This window comes from Cupressus sempervirens, chromosome 3 (assembly GCF_028749045.1).
Source record: "Cupressus sempervirens isolate cs-2001-9-10 chromosome 3, ASM2874904v1, whole genome shotgun sequence".
Lineage (NCBI taxonomy): Eukaryota > Viridiplantae > Streptophyta > Pinopsida > Cupressales > Cupressaceae > Cupressus > Cupressus sempervirens.
The window spans coordinates 134,178,886-134,202,921 of NC_143120.1; the positions used below are offsets into that span (position 1 = coordinate 134,178,886).

Genomic DNA, 24,036 nt, shown 5'->3' on the forward strand with positions numbered 1-24,036 from the left:
CCTACTTTGAGCCTATTCCAAAATTTCATGATGGACCTATCTTTGACCAAGATAATGATGAAGACATGAATGCATTCTATTCACTTGAGAAACAACAAGAAGATCCTAGACATACTTTTGATAGAACTTTTGCTCCCTTGGAAGATTCTTATGATGACACTTTGCAAAAACTTCTTGGCAATAAGATCATCATGTTACCTAAGTCTAGCTTATATGGAAACCCATTCTTGGATATCTATTGTGCTTATCATCAACATAATGAGCATAGTACTTCAGATTGCATTGAACTAAAACATAAAATCCAAGATCTTATTGATAATGGAATTATTGGAACCTCTAGTGACTCATGTGTTGAGGATACTTCTCTTGAGCAAGATTATGTTGATGAACCTATGTCTAGTAGTGGCTCCATTACATCTTCCACTTCTTCCAACACTTATGCATCTCCCAACACTTCAAAGCTTTCCAACATGCCTTTATCAAATAAAGAACCTAATTCTTTTCATGTACACTATGCCTATCCTCAAGGGCTATCTCTAAAAGAAACTCAAGCTAACCTTCACTTGGCTGAAAATGTTTTCCATGCTAATAATCCTAAACATCCTCAACCTTCATACACTACTATGCCTAATCCAAGCACTACTCCATTCACTCTTCATTCTCCCTTGTCCTTAGAAGTGGCTCCATGTCAAGAGGACTCTGAAAAAGAAAAAGCTATAAATGTCAAGAAAGATCAAGATCAAGCACCCGTTCATCTCTTTCAAGATTTTTCCATTCCATATTCTATATCATATCCACCTCCTAAGTATGATGAAGATATCACTTCCATTATCTCCCTTCAGCTTACTGAAAATTATGAGAAAAGTTCTCTTCATATGCTATCCAAGGCTACTTGTCAAGATCAAAGCATCCCCTCATGTTCTACTTCTCCATATCCACTTCAAAATTGTGCTCAAGCTTCAAGTGCTTGTATTAAAAATTGTTCCTATCAAAGGTACTCATGAGTCTATTGATGACTTTGACCATTTTGCTCACTCTAAAGATGTTGATATCCCTTCCCACTATCCCTTTGCATCTTCTAAATCTATCCTTGGTCCTTATCCATCTAAGCTAAAGCATTCAAACCTTCCATCCATATTGGGGCCTTATGTTCCTTCATCTCCTGCATTCACTCCTAGCTCATTCCCTAGCTCTCCTATAATACCTCAAGATCAACAAAGACACTCATCCTTGATGAATTTTCACCCATCTATACATCTAAACCAGTCATATCATCCTTATTCATCCACAAATCCCAAGTCCTTTGGAAGTGAGAATAAACATAAGAATCCATTGAAAAAGAAAGATCACTATGTCCCATCTAATCAACATGTGAATGCTAAGAAGGAGAATGCACAAAAGAGACCACAAAGGTCCACTATTAAAAAAGCTAAATCAAAGAAAATATGGGTTCCTAAACCCATTATTGAAGAAATGTGTTTTGAAGTATCCAAAGGAAAATCTAAAGCTATATGGATTCCCAAGTCTCTTTTAAAAGACTTGAATATTGAAAATATTTCAAAGTTGACATTCACGCTTCCAAAGGCTTCCATTCCATCTTCTTCCAAAAATCTTCCTAAAAATATTCGAAAGCCTTCCACTCCACTTTTTTCCAAATCTCTTCTACCAGCTCATACATCTAAATCTCAAGCTATTTCATCCATGATTCCTCCATCATTCCAATACCCTTCAAGGTGTGTGTCAATGTTGATCTTGTCCAATATTTCAGCTATCCTCATGAAATCCTCTAAAGCTTACACTTACTTTCCATACATGAACTCTTATCCTCCATATACTCTTTCTACTACCATTTCTCTTTCATCACCCTATCAACATCTTTGAGCATACCTTTCTATGGTCTTGGTTTATCATGACTTATCTTTCCTATAGGAGCACTATCTACATTCAAAAAGCTTGAGCTCTTTCTAAAAATTCAAAAAAAAAAAAAGAAAAAATAGAAAAAATGAAAACGTGCCTTGGTGAAAACCAATTCTTGTGGCACCTTGGTAGCAAAATTAAAGAGAAATAAATTCATCCTATGGTGAAAACTACTTCTTCTGGCACCTTGGATAAGTACCATGATGAAAACCTGGCAAACAGGCATCATGCGTAATTCTTCCATCATCCATCTATCCCCTCTTCTCTCTTTGATCTTGACAATGTTGAGCTATCTTTGCATATTGGCTATCTTATCCACCAGATTTTCTATTGTGCTCTCCCATTCACTCATAGCCTCTATCTTGAGCTTTATTCTTATTGCTCTATCCCATTGCTATACTATCTAGTTGACCCCTTGATCTTGATCATAATAAATGAATCATGGTTCTCATAGGCCTCTTGACATGTCTACTCTCTTGGATTGCACGCTTTCATGCTATCTTACTTATTGGCTTCCATCGCTTATCTTATGTGCTATCGCACTTGTTGGCTTCATTGCTTATCCTACACACTATCTTGCTCATTTCTTCCATTGCTTATCCAAAACATGCTTCATATGACTATTTCACCTCTTTCCCTAGCTTGGGTACTCTTGAGGAGTCAGTTCTTGAGGATCACTTTCACTTGCTTCACATTCCTTTCTTATGCATTACTGCTTATCCATTGGCTTGTTTCTCCATCATGTCCTATACCTTGCTAGACATTAGGAGAAAATGATGTGATCTTGCTTGAGAACTAGTGATCTCTAAAACCTTCTAAAAAATTCCAAAAAAAAATCATATATGATCCTGAAAAAAATACAAAAAAATCAGAAAATGTCCTGAAAAAATGATCATCTTAGTGAAAACCTCACTTTGATGTATCACCAAAAAAAAAAAAAAAAAAATCTGTCAAAGTGGTGAAAACCTAGAAACAGGCGCTACTTGAAACCCTTGCACCTATGTCTATCAATCTCAATCATCCACTTTGCTACACATCTCCTAGCTTGGAATTGTTTCTTGTCCTCATCTTGGGGGCATAGCTACTTAGCCTATTGAGGTATTCTTGTGGATTAGGGTTTCTTTGACAACTCACAAAATAGTGTTTCTCAACACTACCCCCACCCACTTTGACATCAAGTGTTTCTCAACACTTTTTAGATAGTTTACCTATAGTCTCTGATGTTGCAATATTTCTCACTATCAAAATCAAGTCTTGAAGAAATGGCCAAGTGACTTACACACATGCACTTTAACACTTAAACGACTGAGCTATGCTGACATTTATCTACTTTGTGTGCTGTCTATGATAATTTCTTTGCCATGTATTTCCTCCCTAATAGTCTTTCAAGGATGTCATTGACTAGAAGACTGGGGGCATGGGACATATTTTCTTGATTTCTGCTTGTGGGTATACTTTTGTTTGTCTATAGTGTTGTAAGCATTCATGCTTGTCCTATTCAACACTTTGACTTATAAATGTATCATCCTTGATTGTTTTGCAAGACCGCACTCAGGGTTTATCCTGGCGCTTATGCCTTGATACAGGTGTAATCTTGCTAAATTAAACTTAGGGAATCTAATCGTGTAGTTATCTTGACTTACATGTCTCTGATGCTTAGATTGGATTTCCACATACCTATCTAATATCGATCATATTCATATCCTCATAGTTATACTAGTGATGGTTGTATGATCTCATGATGTCCCTAATAAATGCTCAATGATGAAATTAAGAGTCTAAATGTTATGCGCTTCTTGCTGGTAAACCACTTTTCATATTAGCTTGCATTTTAGGTTCATTTTCTAGCTTAGTCTTGCATTCTTGCATATGGGGAGAGCTCTCTCTTCATCTTTTTGTGGACATATCAGCTACCTCCTTTCATATATTTCTTTACTTTCTTCTTGTTCATGTCTTTTCACCTTCTTAATCTTTCGCTTCATCTCTTTTCTATCTTGTCATCACATTATCTAAAGTTTTGACCTCTTAAATAATTTTGACGTCCTAGATTTATTTTCGGGATCGAAATCCAAATTCGAGTTCATCTTGATGGTCAAAATTGTCTTTTAAAATTCTACTTTCTTCTAAGCAGTTAGCTGACCTTTTGAGGTCTAATCTCTGAATCATCACTGGGGCATCTTCATTTCTTCATGTCTTCATCATTTCTACACTTCATATCTACTTAAATTCACTATTTCATGTCTAAAATCATCTTTCTACTAGATTTGACCTAATTTTATGCTATATCCTTCAAGGTCAACTCTAGTCAAACCGGGGCATTTTATCAGTTTCTTATAGTCATTCTTGGGTTCTAATCATCTATCTGTCATCTTGGACATTGCTATATTCTATTTTTCTCATTTCTAGCCAATTTTTGCATCCCCTTACCTCATTTCAATTTCGATCCCGAGGGGGCAGAAATACTCTATCACTGCTTAGGAGCATTTGTTTGATCTTCTCACTTGTTCTCAATCTATCTACTTTGCTAAGTGTTAGCATTCTTCTTGAATTCTAACATCATCTTCTTAGTGTTCAGTACTACCGCTATCAGGCTGTACATTTAGGACTTGCTATCTTTTTCTACATTTCGTTCTTCAAAATCAGATATCTATATCTATCACTGCCTACTTGGCTTTCTATTTTCTTTGACATAATGTGTTCCCAGATCGATCACGCATTAGTCAAAGAGGGGCAAATGTAATCACCTAAAAATGGTCATCTAGACTATTAGCCCCCTTTTCAACATTTTGGCTAAATTAATTTAATCACTTACCTAAGCCAAATTGCTAATAATCAATTTATTTGATTATAACCTATAGTTTGACTATGCTATCCTAAGTTCATTATTTGATTAAAAGAACATGTCCCCTTTTAATTAAATAAAAGACCCCATTCTTCTAACCCACTTAAAGTGCACACATAAAGTCTTTTTTCTATTTTGCAATTAAAAGAAAAGGCTTTGTGACTTTTGTCTTATATGACAAGTCAACTTATATTCTATTGGTTGATTTGTGTGTGCACATGGATCACTCCTATTTTCGAATTCCACCGTTGATCATCCACCATCTTCATCTTGATCTCCACCGTCCATACATCTTTAAAAGGGAGAGAGCTTTTCCCCTCAATGAATCCATCTTTTGAACATTGTTATGCTGCAGGTTTTCTAACAGGTTTTCTTTGGAGCTTTGTGGAGAACTTCTCTTCCTTGTCTACATTCTCTCATCCATGGCATTTTAGCTTAGATTCATGTTGCATGTTAGTTTAGCTTCTATTTTGCAATAATCTCTCACATAGCTTAATATTTGGATTGTAACACTCTCATTCATATTCTAGCATAGCTGCATTTTGCATTATAATCCTAGTTTAATCTTTAGTTGCATTGCATTCTTGAGGAACTCCTTGGGACATTTGCATTCTTGCATCTTGTCTTTGGAACCTCCCATTGCATGGTTTACTAGCAAGAAGAGTATCTCTAAGGCTCATTTGAGAGCTTTCTTATTCTTGAAATATACTCTCTTGCACTCCATGGATAGGGAGCTCTAAGCCGGCATCCGAACATTCCAATCTCATGGAATCGTTTGGATAGAAGGGTTTAGAGTGGGACACTTTCGAGTGTACAAAAACCACTATTAAGTTATGGAAAACTTACTTTTATTAACCATATAGATCCAATTCAAAATATAAAAACAACATATCCTATCAACACTAACAAGAGTATAAATCCCATGTGACGAGTGGGAAACCAAAATAAAATAGTGCTAATAATGTCATGAGCGTTTACAGTATTAAACCAGAAACAACCCAAAAAGAAAAGTAACAAAAAATTAATCATTTAGTTTTGTTAATAGCCTCCCTACTCTTAGTGAGGTGCCAGGTCTCCTGCTCTCCCGCTCCGTTCTTGGAGTCATCAAGATCAGTCAGCCTGCCCTTTTTTCATATGCTTCTTAATTTTGCTTTTGCTAGTAGTGATGCCAAGTTTTGCATCAGTCCATTGAGTTGATTGTTCTTGGATTTTTTTTCCTCTCTTTCAGTATAGTGTCGTCCATACTTTCTAACTTAGAAGCCTCATTATCAAGTGTTCAATTTTAAAGGGACCAAGCCATCTTACTTCAAATTCGTCTAGTTTAATTTCGTTACGATCATTAAATTTTAAAATGTACTATCTAAATGAGAAAAGTGTTCATCAAAGATTCAAAGATGTTTATCATGGTTGTACCCCCTTTGCTTATGCATTGCGTCAATTGCCCACTAGGCAAGCACCTTTTGTCCAATTGGAAATGTCAACCTTTTCCACTTTTCCACCTAGTTGATTCTCTACCACAATCCTTGGGCTTGCTACCATGTAGCCAGTAGGGATTGTTGCTTCTTAATTGTGCATCAACTAGAATGGTGTGTCCTATAGTTATCTTCTATATTGTTGGGAATGCCCGTGGTATGCCTAACAACTTTTCATCCCAATTTGCTTCTTTAATGTCACACAACTTGTGAATGACCAAGCTAAGTATTTTGTTTGTAGAATTGGCTTTTTCATTTCCTCTTAAGTACTATAGACTATTAGATTTGCATGTGGTTAAGGAAGGGATGAAAACAATGAAATTAGATTATCTACATCTGTCATCATGATCATCTCCTCGATATTGAGAAGATTTACTCGGAGGCATTGAGGAAGAAGGAAGAAGTGGACACCCTTACCTTTGAGTTCTTGAATACTAAGGATACCCTAAAAGCTTCCTTAGTGGCACTTTATGAAGCTGAAAAACAAGTAGATGAGCTTGGTCAAAAATTGATTTTGTCACACTCTTCTTCAACTCAATCTGAAAAACCCACCTTCTACGGAATCATCAACTAAGAAGCAAAATTCAAATGTGACAACTGTGGAGGACTAGTAGGTAATAGGGACTTGATGAACTTCAAGTAGGAGAGTTAGTATAGGAAGAAATAGATTGCAACCTTGAGACTGTTGCAAGTGAGCATGAACTTGATTATAAATTGGCTGTGAAGGAAACTTCATATCTCCGTGGCAATAATGATGGAAAAACACATCAAGAGTTTGAAATTCTGAAAGAGAAGGAGAATGATTCATAGGGACATGCAACTTGCAGCTATGAGGAAAAGACTTTGACAGAGAATGCACTTGACTTCCTGCAGGTTAAACCACTTGGAGCAACTCTTGAGTGTGAGCTCTGAAGGGAGGGAGTTGCACAAGCCTAAGCTTGTTTTAACATCATAGATAAATACATTGAATATCTCATCTGGATTGTTCATTTTGATGAGGGGCCAAGGGATGTAGACCCAGCATTGAGCCCGCAAACACTTAGCAAGCACTTGGAGTGATAAAATCAGGTCAAATTGCAGTTGCTTTCAGCTGGAGATTGCACCATCACATTTGTAAGGCAGCTATATAGAGCATTTGCATGGAGAGAGATAAGAGGTTACTTGACAGGTTGTAAAGATTGAACAAGTTAGTAATGGAGTATATGATTCTAGGAATAATGAAATAACTAGGGGCAGCAGTGCTTTTGTTATCACTTTGGATATGCACCATGACAATACAAGTGTAGAGCAGGATGAGTCTGATTCCTCTGCGCTTAGTAGGAAGATTCTGCATGATAATGCTTTTCTCCATAATTACATTATGAGATATACACATACTTTTGAATTAAACCCTCTGGCAGATGACTGAATGCTCCAATTGACTGAGATGAATAGTTGACACAAGATGCTTCCTACTTTGGATGGGATCAAATCCAGTTGGACTTCAGGACTTCATGTTGCCTTCTCTGGTATGGTCACTACTTTGCGATACAGGTTAGAGAGGCAATGTTGTGGCAAATAGCTTAGTTGTCGATTCGAGATACGAATCCGATTCGGGCACGTGAATCAAATCCGTGGATTCGAAATTTTTTTTTTCCCAATTATGATTCGTGCATATATATATATATATATATATATATATATATATATATATATATATATATATATATATATATATATATATATATATATATATATATATATATATATATATATATATATATATATATATATATATATATATATATATATACACATATACATTGTATATATATATATATATATATATATATATATATATATATATATATATATATACAATGTATACATACATATATATATATATATATATATATATATATATATATATATATATATACTAAAAAATAAGAAAAATATACATAATTCTAAAACTAAATCATTTCATAGTATATATATATATATATATATATACTAAAAAATAAGAAAAATATACATAATTCTAAAACTAAATCATTTCATAGTATGAATCTATGATTCTAGTATGCATCTATGAATCTAGTATACTTGATCAATGACATTGATAATTAATCTATTTTCACGATTATAAAGAAAATCAACACATTCACATTGAATTACTGAAAGTGAAAGTTTGTAACATTCAAAATATAGATTATTAAACTTAAAGTTTATAACATGATTTACTCATAAAAGAGTCAAGAGTCAACACTAAAGTTTTTTATTTAATCATCAAATGGATTTTCAAGAAAATCTGCATCAAAGGGGTACTGGTGAGCTACAAGTGTTGCATCTGTATCAGTAGAGAAACCCAAACCACTAGTAGTAGAGGGGATTGTTAACTCATAATCCTCCTCCTCATCATCCACATCAATCAAAGTGGATCTAGCAAGATCCCGGATGGTCATATCTAAATCAGGAGTCTCGGGTGCTACATCCCAAAGCTTTTCGAGCCCCTTCTTGTACTTAGGGTCCTTCCATGACAACAAGCGCAAATTGTTGTAAATGAACACAAGGTCTTCTAATTTTTTTGGAGCCACCCGGTTGCGTTTGATTGAGTGGATAAAGGAGTAAGTACTCCAATTCCGCTCAGCGGCAGAAGAGCTGGCAACCTAAAGAGAAATTAAAAATTATCAATACAACAATCAAGATAAATAAATTAAAAAATAAATTCAAGGAATTGAGAATGTTAACCTTAAGCTTAATTTTACAAACTTACTTGGGATAGGACCTTTATGGCAAGAGGTTGGAGGTACGTGAAGGCTTGCCCATGAAGGTACCACCATTTGATGGCACCCATCCTGCTTTGGTCTGCTATGGCAATAGGGTCGAAATCCTCACCTGAGTTGAAAGCAGCAAATTCACTCCTCACAATTGCCCCAATCTCTGGATCTTGGAATATCTTAGCTAGTGCCCTCTTATACCCATCTGCAACCTCTGCATCTCTAAATGGTGGCACTCTACCTGGAAGGCGAAGTACATCTGCACTATAGTACCTAGGGATAACAAAAGACAATTGAACACTATCAAATATCAATAGCACAAACATTGGATAAAATAAGCACAAACATTTGATAAGAACTACAGTACCTCGGGGATAGAGCATATGCAAGGAGGTGCAAAGGTGTGGTCATCTTGTTCCATCGATGATGAACAATTTTTTCCACCTTCTTGTAAAGGGTGTCCTCAGGATCATTCTCCCTCCTCTATATGACCTAAGATATGAAATATGAATAATAATTATAATTATTGAATATGTCAATTTAAACTTTAGAATCTAGATATCTCTCAAATAAAAAATTGTTGTAAAAGAGCGTAAAACTTACCATTTTAATTTTTTCCAGCATACTATCCATGGAATCATAAATATCCCCAAGGCATGGCTCATCACTATCTGCGAAGCGAAGCATTGCCATTATTGGATCGGTGATTTCCAACACATAACTCACAAGACCCCACCAATCCTCATCTAGTATCATTCTTCTCACATTTAAAGCCCTTGCTGTATTGGAATTCTTCCAAATGCCCCATTGGGGGCTAATGACCATATGCTTCAATGATTCTTTTACTTTCACAAGTCGTCTCAAGACGATTGTGTGAGAGGCAAAGCGGGTTTCAGCAACCTAAGAACATGTTAAACTCAAGTTAGTAAAACATTTAAAAATTAAAACATGTTAATGTAAACAACAACAACAAAAATTAATAATTGTGGAATCCAATAATATTCAATTATATATTAAATATAAAAATTTACCTTCAATAACTCCAAGTCCGAGAAACTCCTAAAAATTGCTTGTGACATGTGGTGCTTTGTTACAAACATTTGAATCTCTTCAGCTTCCTCATATATCCTTTTCACCCAATCTATTTCGGTGCCAATTGCTTTCATCACTAAATTGAGAGAGTGGACGGTGCATGGTGTCCAAAAGATATGATCATATCTAGACTCTACAATTATCCCTGAAGCCCTACAAACTTTTGCATTGTCCATGACCACTTGGACAACATTATCAAGACCCACTGACTCTATGGCATCAATGAGAATGCGTGAAATAAATTCTGCATCTTTCACTTGCCCTTCACAATCAACTGCCTTCAAGAACATTACCCCCTTAGGGCATACAGCAATAACATTGATCAATGGACGATTTCTACAATCTTTCCAACCATCCGAAATAATAGACACACCCGATTGAACCCAAAAATCTCTTATTGGTTGAAGTTGAGCCTCTACATTTCTCCTCTCATCATGTAATATGGTAGTGCGCAACTTCTCATAACCAGGCGGTTTGTAACCATGGGGTGCATCATTTATTGCTTCCACCATCTCCCTAAAATAAGGTGATCTAGCAAAATTAAATGAAACACCATTTGCAATTAAACAACGTCCAATTTTGTGATCAACAATGTCTCTCTTTTCAATTTGGAATGCCCTATCTAGTGGGCCTCTCTTGCGTGTGAGTGGAGATGGGTCTTCATCTTCATCATTTGTAGTTGGCATAGGCAAAAAAGGATGTGTTCTTGTGTTTGTTTGATCAGATGATGGTGTTGGTATATTTGTTTTTTTGGAAGCACCACGTTTTGCTTTTGCAACTGCTCTATCAGCATCATCTTGCTCTTTTGCTAATGCTGCTATTTGTGCAGCTGGTAATCCCTTCTTATCACTACCTTGACACATGTGAATTCCTTCACCCGCAGGGCCCAAAAAATGTAGTTTCACTCGGGAATAGGAGCTTCTGTGCTGTATGTTGCAAAAATTACATTTCCATATGTATGCCCCACCCCCAGGACATTGTGCAACTCTTGTTGTGTGTCTCCATAAAGGAGACCCCTTATCAATTTTGAAGCTTGGTGATGCAGCCCCACCCCCACCCACTGAGCCTTGACTACTCATTGTTCTATTCTTGCAATCTAGAAAAAAAAAAGTGAAAGAAAACCATGCTTCACACTTGCACAAAAACTTGAAAATTTGGAAAACTAAAAATAAATCAATAATCTATGAAAGAATTCAAGAATATGGTTGAAATGCATACCTTAAACACTTCTTGCAAGGTATTTGAAGCTCCACAACCGATTTACTTTGAATCCAAGCACTTCACTTCAAACTAGCAAGTATGAGAGAGCAAAATAGAGAGCAAATGAAATTGCATTGTGATTTAGAGGGTCGTTTTTAGGGTTTAGGGCCATTAGGGCAAAAAAAAATATTAAAAAATGATAATGGGCCCACGTTTTTGCAAGTTCCTCCTGTCATTGCCGCGGATTCACGCGGATCCGCGCGTGGATCCTCGAGGATCCGGGCAAGATTCGTAATCCTGCCTGTGGATCCGGCCCGCGGATCCTTACGGATCCACAGGCAGGATTACGAATCCTGCCCGGATCCATACGTGGATCCGGATCTGGCCATTTCCAGGCAAACCTGGTAACTAAGGCAAATAGATATTCCATCTGTAATCAGTTTGGAACAACACGATAATACAGATAGTCAAAAAGGTCGAGCCATTTTACTAATGGATCTAGGTGGAGCATTCCCAAGGATGATAATGTTTTAGGGAGCTGGTTGGAGTTGGAGGAATCTCTTTCATCTATATCCTAATACAGGTTGCCATAATAATTGTAAATTTCTGCCCCTTTTCTCTCTCTTGTATTTTTAATTTTCAATGACTGTAATTTTGTCAAATAGTTTACTTGCAAAGTGGATACCAAGTACTGATTTGTTTTCAATACAATTGTAATGCTTGTTTGTTAATATGTTCTATTGACATTCAGATTTTTCATTGATTATAAACAAAACATAATAAATACTTGCACTTAACAAAGTCATGCGATGTAAACTAAATTATAGTCAATTCAGTTTCCATGAACATTCAAATCTATCTTGGACTTTTTAGCATTAGAAATTCAGAGAAGCATGCTATTGCAGACCTGGGCTTAAGCAATATACATTACTCGATACAAATACACAAATAGCATGAGATCTTCACATCCACTCTGTTCCAGCACTAAAAGGTTTGCTTCGGCCTACAAGACTTCCCTGGCAAAGTCAATTGGCAACTCCAAATGCAAACTTAAATCCTCATAGAGTGGTCAACTACCTATGACAGAGATTTATAGTTAAGAAAGGCCAAATCAGCATAAACAGTCTCTCCAATATAACACACACAAACACCAGCAATTACACAGAAGTCTGACAAATGCTACAGCCAGATAAGAGGTTTCAAGTTCTGCACTAAATGAAAAGCCAGCTCATTATATGCAAGTTGAAGTTCAAGAGACTGTGAACAACAACACCCCAATAATCACTCCCAGATTAATCTTCAGCACTTCCTCAAGTCTGCATGACCCTCTAATAGTCATAGATACTCAATAGATGCATTCCAATCTTTAAATAGACTTGGCCAGTAAATGTTTATGTGCAAATAACAATAAAAGTCAAATTCCCAGCTACTAATCATGCAAATCAAACCCAAGATAGATGATAATCACTTTCAAAGAAAGAACCAGCATGAAAAAGTTCTCATTACAATGAAGCTCAACTCAGATCTCAAGACTATCTAAAAACAGCATCAAGATTGTCATAAGAGGGAGTTCATCCTCTAAGCCCTTGAGAAACAATCTCCACGATTTTGCCAAATTCATAAATTATCCAAGCACACTTAAAGAGGGCATTTCCATCTCTTTTGTAGTATTTTCTAAGAGCTTTTCAACTCATCCTATCAGTATGGGATAAATAAAATCCCCCTTTTCCCTTTTCCTATTATTTCAGGGTTTTTGCTTTTTCCCCCTATTTTCCCAGTTATTTTTTAAACCCCTATTTTATCATGATTGGTTTTTCTTAATGTTTATCATGCCTTGAATGTTATTTTCCGTCACTCGAGTCCCCAATAACTATTATTTATACTTCCAATGTATTAAGGAATAAAGGGGAACATTTAATTAAATATTTTTCACAGACTATGCACTAATAAAGTTAATAAATTAAATTTGACTTTATAAAACATAGTTATTAATGCATAATACATAAAATCAATGATACGCAAATTGTCTTGTGAATACTACAATTTACTGTTGACATGCCATTGCAATTGGAAGTTCAACATGCCCATAACAAATTTCTATAAATAGTAAGTGCCCCAAAACTGCCTCTAAGTCCCTCTATATCATGGTTAGCCTATGGGACAAAGCAAAATAGGCTAACAACAACATTGTATTGTGAATGTTAGAAATGGGACATTACAATAATGACCTCCCATCATCACTTGACATTAGAGGAACCTGTGGCTTCAGCTGTAGTGGATTCTCAATTGGATAGAGGATGTTTTCATTTCTGATAGCCGCACATAGCAGGTTGACCTTTGATTGATTATGCCCGTGGGATGATTTGGGATCCTAGAATTGTGATTGATGCATTGGTTTTTATGGACCATGATGAGTTCCTTCACAACTTTGAGCATGGTAATGTTTACATCAAAATAGCACATTGAATTGGCAGAGCAATGTTCTAGAGGTTGATGTGGGCTCTAGGCATTTGGTTTCAGCATGCAAGTGTGGATTGCTTGAGGGAAAGCAATCTCCGAGAAGGCAGGACCAGTGTTACAGGACTTGGCGAGTCCAGCAAGAACTCAGCAAGTCCCAAGGCAAGATGGGGAAACCAAGGCAAATTGCCTCTGGACTCAAACTTGGCTAAGTCCTGGCCAAGGCTTGACTGACTCACCGAGGCAGCTGCCTTGGCTGACTCACCGAATCCCGTCACGCTGCCTCAGCTGGTGGGCAGCATCCATAAAGTGCAAAAAACAAATTTTTTAATTTTTTTTTTCGTTTTTATTTTTTTGTTTGTAAAGCATGAGAAAGGCCTAAAAAGGTCATTCTATCACATACAAACACAAAAAATAGAGAAAGAAGAGTTGAGGGAGGACTATTGGGGTTTGGGGAGATAGATTAGCGAATCTGTTGGCTCTCATCTGTCAGTTGTTGATTGTTTGTGTCACTTTGTAGCTCGCATCTAAGCATTGAGAGGAGTTTTAAAAAGCATTTGGAGGAGGCTTCTTCAAACTTGAGTTACATTTCCATTTCAAAAGCAAATTTGAAAAGGTAAGATACATCTTTTTTGGTGTTATTTTGCAAATCTTTTTACATTCATGAATCTTTTTTTATTTGCATTTGTTTGGACTCTTTGGATTTGTTCTGTTTTATGCTGATGAAAACTTGAAAAGTAAGCAGCCCTAGTATTTGTAAATTTCATTTTTTATATTCTAGATTCTTATTTTATGATATATTGCAGCAGCAGCAACATCATGTCTCAACATGAGGGCAGTGGAACTAGGCTTAAAACTAACCCTACTGCAATAGCAAGGGATAGGGCTTGGAAACATGTCATTCCTAGCCATAAAAAAAGAGTTGTGACATGTTGGCATTGTATGTTAACACGTAATTGGGGAGGCATTAATAGATTGAAATATCACCTTGCATAAATACCAAGGCATGATATCAAAGCATGCAAGGCAGTACCCCAAGATGTTATGCATGATATGCAAGCTCTCTTAGAGGAATCTCTAAAGAAGAAAGAATTAAATAAAAAAGCAACAAGAAGAGATGACACAATTAGCTGGAGCTAGAAGTGTAGAGGGCTCTTCATGTTATCATGGACATGTTCACCCTCCAATTCCACCTACTAGTATTATTGCATCTCAAAGTGTGAGCATTGGGCCTTGAGTGTGTAAGCAAAGATCCTCACTTGATTCTATCTTTGTTTCGCGCACTACACTAGGTGCACAACCATCGCTTGAGAGCATGGCTTGGAATAACGAGAAGCATGAACAAGCAAAGTTGGTGCTTGGTACTTATTATTTTAATTTTTAATTTGTATGTCTTCTCTTGCTTTCAAGACTCAAGAATATGTATGTCTTACTTCTCTTACTAGTAGTTTAGTATGGATACTTATTATTTATTTGTTTATTTAATTTGTTTAAGGTCTCCTTCTTGACAAACTGCCATAGATGCCATTACTATTTGTGGTCTGATGTTCAAAGACCATAATGATGAGGAGCTAAAAGGTCCTATTTTAGCCCATCGAGTTGCTGATGTAAAAGTTGAAATTGAGAAGTAGCATAAAGTATGGGCTGCGAAAGGTTGCACCATCATGATCAATTGGTGGACAGATAGAAGAAATACAACACTGCTGAATATTCTTGTCTCCTCAGCAAGTAATTCAATATTGCACTTAGAATTAGAAGTTAGTAAGTTAGTAGTAAGTTGATTGATCATTGTGATTTGTACTAAATTTCTTTATTTTTTCTTAGGTTTCACAATGTTTTTGAAATCAATTGATGCCTCGGGGAAGACCAAAAAAATTTGAGTATATTTGTGAGGTAATGGAGGAAGTCTTGAAGGAGGTGGGTGAGGAGAACATGGTGCAAATTGTGATAGATAACACAAAAAATTATGTTGTTGCTGGTAAACTTCTTATGGATAGGCACCGCCACTTGTTTTGGACCCCTTGTGCTGTCCATTGCATTCTCTGAAGATCTAGGTAAAATTTCTTGAATAAGATGTGCAGAGCAAGAAGGAAATATTTGTAAATTCATATATAATCATGCTTGGGTCCTCAACTTTATGAGGCAACACAAAGAAAAAAGAATTGTCTTGTCTGATGATCACTAGATTTGCACCAAATTTTTCTCACGTTGAAATCTTTTCTTAAGGCAAAGGCTGCTCTGAAAGGCATGTTTGGATGTGAGGACTGGACAAGTTTGTCATATGTAAAACTCAATGCAATGGCTAAGGTGGTTGATTGGGTTTTTGATGAGAGTGGCTTTTGAAAACTTGTTGAGGAGATTGTGGAGGTAATTTTTCTTTTTGTGCTCATTTCTATTTCATTTCACTAATTTTGTTTAAAGTTTAAACACTTGTTTATGTTCATTTTAAAAAGAAAACTTAAAGCTTAGTGTTTTTTTTTTCACAATGATTGCAATTCATAGAGCCTCTTATTGTTATCCTATGGATTGCTGATGGAGAGAAGCTCTCAATGGATTACAATTATGAGGGCATGGATAGGGCAAAAGAGGCCATTTGAGCTTTTTATGCTAGGAATTAGGACAAATATGGTTCCATATGGGATGTCATTGATAGGCGATGACACAACCTACTTAATAGGCCTATACATATAGTCGCCCACTTTCTTAATCCAATTCAGCCTAGATTTTAAGCCTGATGAAGAGGTGCCGAGTGGCTTCTGTGATGTTGTAGAGATAATGTCACCCGATGAAATTGTTGGAATTGTTGTAGTCTATGAGATAGTGATGTATAAGAAAGCACTAAGACCTATTTGCATGAGACTTATGCAAGAAAAACCAGACAGAATTGATGCCTAGTAAAAAAAACTATGATTTTAAATTTCAATTTCTAATTTTATTACTAGTTACCACTTTAAAATCTAGAATCTAGATTGATAAAGTCAAAGTTGTAGAACTAATTTGAAATTTTGTTGTTTCAGATGTATGGTGGGAGATGTTTGGCTCTAAGGTGCCAAACCTAAAGAGGATTACAGTTCATATCTTGAGCCAGTGAACTAAAGCTTCAAGATGCAAATGCAATTGGAGTATGTTCAATCATACACACTCGAAGAGGTACAACAAGTTGGCAGCAAAAAAAGTTGAATGACTCGTGTTTTTTTTCACTACAACCTTCACTTCCATCACAAACAGTTTTTGGGCACCGATAACATCTCCTATTGTATTAGAGAAAGTTGGTATACAAGCAGGGTGGAACATAGAGGTTGATAATCCTATCTTCAGTGATGAAGACTTGGAGTGGGTTGATCAGGTGGATCAAGAGGTAGAGGCAGTGGCAATGGCAGTAGAGGAGGCTAGAGCATGAGGAGAGCCAATGCAAGACCTTGAGGCCGAGATTGATGCATCTAACTCTGATGATGAGGATTATGAGGATGAGGAGGATGAGCATGTCATTGAGGTTCAACCTAAGACACAAGGAGAGAGTATGGATCTAGAGTCTTCCATGACCTATCTTAGGTGTACTTGTAGGAGAACTGGGACATAGGCTACTATGAAGCTTTCTTTTGATAGATGTCTTGAACTTTTGTTTCCATAAATTACATAGCCCATGAATATTGTAGACATTTGACAATTACACTGTTTACTGCATAGGGTAAGAAGTTCAACACATGTATAACGCGATTCAATTCAGAACAGGTACTTTATTCATGTATGCACTTGCTGATTACAATGACTACAATGATCTATGATGATTCCAAAGTCCATCTCGGACGTATACATATACCTTTCCGAAGGGGTGACTTAAGCGTCATGCGCCCATTTGGATACTATTCTACCCGTCGGCTACATTATACATTTTACCGACAACATACACCATACTTCAAATTTCTATTATGTTATTCTTTAACTAATTTCTTTCACAAATTCGCATTTATACTTATGTGATCCATGAAAAGTTGTGTGTGTATGCAAAGTAGCTTCTATTTATCTCAATTATTGTGTATTTGATGTTAATTGGCTAACACGATGCATGAAAAAAACTTTTAATCATCTTTGAATTTCAAGGGTTTTTTAATTTGTCAAGGCCTTGCAAAGTCTGGCCACCAAGTCTGAGTCCAAGCTTGATTTGGGCTTGCCAAGTCCGAGCCGAGTCTAAGGCTAGTAACACTGGGTAGGATTGTACTATCCCCAAATTTTGGTGCTTATTTCAATATTATTCAACTCAATATACTATTTTATCTTATGTGTGTCTTCTAGAGATCGTTTAGGATACTTTAATTCTAACTTACTATATTTAGTATGTCACTTCGATGTTTTTCTCATACCTACTATTTATAGAAATCAGTGAAATGATCGGTTGGCATCATATCTATGTTTGCAAAGTGGATGGATTGTTCCAATTAGTTCATATTTGAAATTATCAGGGGTTTAACAACTTAAATTATTAAAGTTAAAACAAGTTTAAGCTTAACAATGTTAATTATATAAAATGACTTTATGATATGACGACATAAAGGGGGTTAAAGTGAATTTAAGTAATTTTTATAAAGCGGCCTTACAAAATGACAATATAAAATAAAAGTAACTTTTATCCCACGTTGCTTCCCGATGTGTTTATCCACCTGAAGAGGCTTTATAAATGGGGTTTACTCTCATTTGGAGCATGCTCTGAGAATATTTTATAGAAGCTTTTTTTTTTTGTTTCTGGAAGGAAGTGACAGTTTTCTAATGACGAAACCCCTTAGAAAGCTGAAGAATGGACACAACCCCAAACCTTCCATGTTGGGTAGATCCATTTCAGATCCTACGACTGGGATTAAGGTGAAGATTTTGGATTTGTAAACAACTGAGATTGCAGACATTTGAAGAGCACATAACAAATCGGTGGAACCGTCTATTCTGAAATTCGAAGATGCTTGAATAAGTAATCAAATTTGTGCTACCAGCAGACACTCAGACTAAAGTAATTCATTCCCATCAAATTACCAGTCAAACAAACAATTTCAGTTTTTAGATGTTCAGACCTGTGGCCTGTGTACGAAGGCATTTAATTTTGACGTGTGACGAATCAGAAATCATAGTCACAGCCTCCGGGATATCAAGCATATTTTATATGTGGTAGCGTCTCGAGTTTTGTGTGCCTAGATGCTAGTGACCAGACTGAGGAGAAGTAAGGGTTCCGCTAATGTCTTGGATCATCCCTGTGCATTGATAGCCACTGCAGTAAATCGACTACCTTGTGCCAAGTTGTGTGCAGTCAATCAGAAGTAACCTGAGACTCTTCATTGTTGAAGGCTTGTTTTATTATTTCTCAAGTTTGACATTCAAATCTGTAGTGGCAGGCAGACCTTTATATCTTTGAAGTCACCAGTGAATGTTAATATGTAGTTTGCACCCCGAATGTATGAGGAAAAGTATCTTCCAAATCTTGTTCATTTTCAACCTGCAAGACAGCCAAGTGCTACCTTAAATGTTTGTTTATAAGGCTGTGGTTATTTCAAATCTGATTTATGTCTCCAAGTGTTTGAAGTTTTGCTATTTTAATGAAGTTATCCTACATGCTATGTGCTTGTTAACATGCTGAAGTATAAACCTTTATTATTTGGTGAAGTTATTGTTTTTGTATTGGATTTGTGGCTCAAGAACTCAGAAGTTTCAGAACAGACCTTTCACACTAAATGTTTGACGAAATACAGGTGAGAGAAAACTGAAAATTAAGGGTTAGAATAGGAAGGAATTCTTACACATACAAAAATAAGATATAGTATGTCCATATCACCGAAATTTATATATAGCGATTATAACAATGTTAATTTTGAAGGATGCAGTGATCATCTATCTTCCTTCTATCAAATATGCAAAGAGCAAAATATCTAATGCATTAGAAATGGAAAAAAAAATTAATGTGAAATAGGAGTGTGTTGAATTCATTTTAAATTGTTAAAAAGTACATACATCTAAAATTTTTGTAGAGAAGATGGAATATAAGATCCAAAAGAATCGGAAACAATATAAGCATGAGTAGTATTTTTAAATGCCTTGAAAGTATACAACTTTACACTAGAAAATCATCCACCACTAATTATAATCTTACTTTACCCATTATTTGAGTTGCACTAATGTATCTAGAGTGAACGATGAAGTTTACTTATATCTAGTGCAGTCTATAGGATGGGAAAAGATGCATGATTCCAAAGCATTTATAAATGCTGCTAGAGATTTTGATGTTCATAATTCATTGATGCAATCATGTTCGTACATCAATTTCACATATGTGCATCTAAATTACTTTTACAATAAATTCCATCCACTCACAGTGATATTGCCCATTCAAAATTGATTCGATCTGCACTCGCAGATCAGAATTTTGATTCTCCTTATATTTTATATAAGGGTATATGATCCATATTCTTATCTACAAGTGCATTTGAACCAGGAAATGACATGTTTGGCATTTTGTATGGCATAAACTCAAAGTAGTGATCCATATTAAACAGAAAGCAACATTTGTGAATTATGTTTTGAAAAAATGGAAATAATAAAATTAAAAGCAACAATTGCTACTGCTTCTCAAGTATGTGACTTTACCTTCCACCCATGGGATTCCTCTAAATATAAACTTCACGTTGCTTTACTGGAAGTTCTAGTTCCAGACCATCCAAACCCAATGGTAAAAAGTGCTGGTCCACAATTTCTCTAGAAACTTGCTCAAGACAAGGAGGATTCCACTGCAATTTTAATATCAAACATTTTATTGTAACTCCCACTAGATATCCATTTATCAAGAGAAAATCAATGCCAAGGACACTCTCTTATATCAGTCTAGATTATTTAATGTTAATCACTCCTAATAAAAATAATATTTTTTTAAATTGCTCTAAAAATATTTTTGATTATTGGGAAATGATTTTGATCACATCAAGATTGCATGAGTAAAATATTAAAAAAAAGTGTTCCACACCTTAGGAGAAGAGTCTTTATCTATCAAGCGTGCTCTAATACCCTGCAAGTCCACATTCAAAAAAATTCACCACATAGAAGAGAAATAGCTCTTTTCTTGATGCCAACTACTTTTCAAAAAAGGACAGGTTATACCTCATAGAAGTCGTGAGAAATTTTCTTTGAAAGTTTGTGACATGTAATTCTATATTCACGAGCTAAACATTGATCTAATGATTGGAACCTGCCTTCGCGTATCTGTCCAACAAGTTCTATGTCACTTATTTGACACAAAATCGTCCAAACAACATAGAATAAATTTGAAATGAGGAGAATGGGCTTACAGATTTTAATGCAATTTTTAAACTCAGTGGAGAAGCTTCTTTCAGTTTCCCAATAATATTTGCATACCATGCATCACTTTTACCAGCTGCTTCTGTTTCCTAGAGAAATTGCACAGGTATGTAATATCCCTTCAGAATTATCCTTATGAGAAATAAAGTAAACAGATATTATATTAATTATTCTATATTAGTCCTGATACTTCATAAACTAATATAAAATTGTTAATTATTGTTAAATAAGTGGTTCCCAATTTCAGTTGCACACAGGAACGGGTTGTACCTTTATATAATCATCAACTTAGTTGATTTGGGGCATGGAAGATTGAGGAATAAACAAGTTTATTGGATTGAAAGTAATTGTTGAATGTGGAAGATAGATTTACTCCTTTCGTCAGTTTCTAAGGCTGACCTAGTGGAGAAATATGGCAGAGATAATTGGAGAACTCTGTGCTCAGATATTGAGTTTCAGACACACTTGGCATGGAGGTTGAATTCAAATGAGTTGATTGCATATTACGTCTTACCGTAATAAATATATTTGGAAGTTTCCTTGTAAGAATTATTAATCTTTCAAGCCTGGTAAGTCACAGTGTTTGGGGAAGTGTGTATATTTCCGAGTTCAGTCAAACAAGACAATTTGAGTTGAAGGGGCGACTGCAGATAAAGATGTAAGAAACCCCATCAAAGACTGGTAATAAAGGCACGCTTCTGGAAGTCATGTTATTTTTGGTTGATGCATAATTTGAAATAAACATTGTTCAAAGTTCCTGTCACTGGAAATATCGGGCACAAGAGACAAGGAAATTTATTTAATTCATTTGGGAAGCTGCCGTTTCTGAAGGAAAGACAACAGTACTTGTCCCCCCGTAAATGGAACAAATCCATAACGATTTTGCTCCTGTTCGGTGATCCTGTCACTTATGTATTGATTCGAAGAGTATTAACAATGATGTTTGTAAACAGAAACTGGGGACAGAAGTGTTGAATGAATCTACAGGGCAAGATTGGGAAATCCAATACTCTGTTAACCAGGTGCATCCCTCTATATTGTGATATTCCAATTCTGTAGCAATACGTTGATTCAAATTCAGGTTCTAGTCTTAGAATACAGCAGACTTTATTTCCTGTATATAGATTGTGAATATCTTTGAATTAAATAAATATTTGTTCAGAACCTGCAAATAAATTTGGAATATTTGTAAATTCAATCGAAAGTTATACTTAAGCAGATTCAAGAAAATCAGGAACCTTACATTGATATCAGAGCTTTCAGTCCTGCCAGCCTGTGGGTACAAACACACATATATGCCAAAAGGAAATTATAATTTCTGTAATCCCAGGGTCAGACAACACAGATTGTTAGAATCATGTAGTTCCTCTATACCCGTTGACATTGAAGATAGTCATATTGAGTCAAAAGAGGAAATGATTTTTGAAAACAATATGGGTGACGCAGATGATACTAGGGATCTCATAACTACCTTACTCAAGAGCTAACAAGAGATCCAAAATAATGTAAACCGTATAGCAAACTTAATGGCATAATTCACGAACAATAACAGGAATCAGAATTAGAATAATGCAAGGGAAATGGGTGAACAAGAGAATCAATCAGTAAATGGACAACCTAATAGTTCAACTCAGCAAGACCTTTTATGCCAATCTTCACTCCTACAAATCCACAACCTGAAAGAGAACCTACCATTAGGGAACTCTAGGAAGAGGTCTATCAAGATTGGGTACAAGCAGGTGATGAATTCAGGGCATCAATGACTTTTAGAGAATATTTGGATGCCAAAATGAAACATAAGAATAAGGGGCAAAGGGGGTATAATAATGAATTACAAAGGAAAATAGGTAAAATGTCTCTTCCTTTTGATGGGTCAGGTAAAACCACTGCCAGAGCTTGGGTGCAAAAACTTGACACGCATTTACAATTAAACCCAATGATGGAGGATGAAGCCATCAAATATGCAGTCTTACATTTGGAGGGAATTGCCCATGAATGGTGGCATCATGGACAACTTACGTTGGGACATAATCAAATTAACACTTATGTTGTTTTCACAGAAAGGCTTATTGATAGGTTTGATTCTAAGGATCCTGAACTTCATCTCAAAGATTTGAATCTGCTTCGCAAACAAGAATGGTGGAACAATATATTTCTGAATTTGAAAAATTATCAGTATTAGCAATAGAAATCACTGAGGCAAAAAACAGTAATATTTATAGATGGATTATCTGATACTATAAAAGGGTAGGTCGAGTCCTTAAATCCTCCTTCCTTGCAAACAACCATTAAAAGCGCTAGAGAACTAGAACCCTCTTCTAAAGGAAAGCCGCTTTCTAAGCCAGAATTTGATAACAAGACCTTTTCCAAACAGCACACCATCTAAAAACAAATTAGAAAAGGAAGAGCGTGATGAACTCGGAAGAAAAGAATTGTGTTTCAATTGTAAGAAAGCATGGGCACCAGGTCATAGATGTTTGGGAAAAGGAAGAATTCACTACATTGAAGTAGTATCAAATAGTGAAGATGAAGAAAACATAGATCCGAATCAAGAACAAGATACTAAAACTATAGGACAAGCTCAGAAAGATCCACCGGGGAAGGGTGAAATAGCAAAGATAACAAGAACTCTACATTTTAATATTTTCAGAGTAAGAGGGTTTTTACAGGGACAATGAGTAATTGTTATGATGGATAGTGGTGCTACACATAATCTCATTGATACTTCTCTTGTTAACAAACGTGGCTTACCTATAGTGAAACATGAAGGTTTTGGTGTCCGAGTAGCAGGTGGTACTACTTTAGTAAGCACACATAAAGTTCCTCAATTAAGTATTTCTCCTAGTAATTATATAGTAAAAGATGATGTTTATGTGGTTGATTTGGCTAACTCTAATGTTAATGTCGGGCATTCAATGGTTGATAATCTTGGATAAATATTCACAGAGTTTCAAAAGACTAGAATTTT

At 35.8% G+C, this 24,036-nt stretch overlaps 2 protein-coding genes across 5 annotated transcripts in view; both read right to left on the reverse strand.

Annotated features, from left to right (window-relative positions):
• Positions 1 to 8,457: 8,457 nt before the first annotated feature.
• Positions 8,458 to 9,886, reverse strand: LOC149565118 (uncharacterized). Its single transcript, XM_089818665.1, has 4 exons — positions 9,594 to 9,886; positions 9,358 to 9,482; positions 8,987 to 9,263; positions 8,458 to 8,879 (listed from the first exon to the last, which is right to left on the reverse strand). The coding sequence occupies exons 2-4, from the start codon at positions 9,399 to 9,401 to the stop codon at positions 8,493 to 8,495; spliced, it is 708 nt and encodes a 235-aa protein (XP_089674791.1). The 5' UTR covers positions 9,402 to 9,482; positions 9,594 to 9,886; the 3' UTR covers positions 8,458 to 8,492.
• A 2,131-nt stretch (positions 9,887 to 12,017) lies between these two features.
• The window catches only part of LOC149565119 (3-hydroxyisobutyryl-CoA hydrolase-like protein 1, mitochondrial), a 140,497-nt gene continuing 128,478 nt past the window's right edge, over positions 12,018 to 24,036 (reverse strand). The window contains exons 10-14 of one of the 4 annotated variants that reach the window (XM_089818664.1): positions 21,059 to 21,157; positions 20,871 to 20,972; positions 20,737 to 20,778; positions 20,364 to 20,503; positions 12,018 to 12,359 (exon numbers count right to left, since the gene is read on the reverse strand). In XM_089818664.1, coding sequence (XP_089674790.1) covers positions 20,384 to 20,503; positions 20,737 to 20,778; positions 20,871 to 20,972; positions 21,059 to 21,157 — 363 coding nt within the window. In that variant the 3' untranslated portion in view covers positions 12,018 to 12,359; positions 20,364 to 20,383. Of the gene's footprint in view, positions 12,360 to 18,723; positions 19,219 to 19,961; positions 20,504 to 20,736; positions 20,779 to 20,870; positions 20,973 to 21,058; positions 21,158 to 24,036 lie in introns of those variants that run through there. The other 3 variants (XM_089818662.1, XM_089818663.1, XM_089818660.1) reach the window with 3 other exon arrangements.

Excerpts from the sequence above, each read along its gene's own strand:
- LOC149565118 (XM_089818665.1), bottom strand. The coding sequence starts at position 9,401 with ATGACCACACCTTTGCACCTCCTTGCATATGCTCTATCCCCGAG. Across the intron at positions 9,264-9,357 it reads GCATATGCTCTATCCCCGAG|GTACTATAGTGCAGATGTAC; the intron begins GTACTGTAGTTC and ends TGTTATCCCTAG. Across the intron at positions 8,880-8,986 it reads CCATAAAGGTCCTATCCCAA|GTTGCCAGCTCTTCTGCCGC; the intron begins GTAAGTTTGTAA and ends ATTTCTCTTTAG.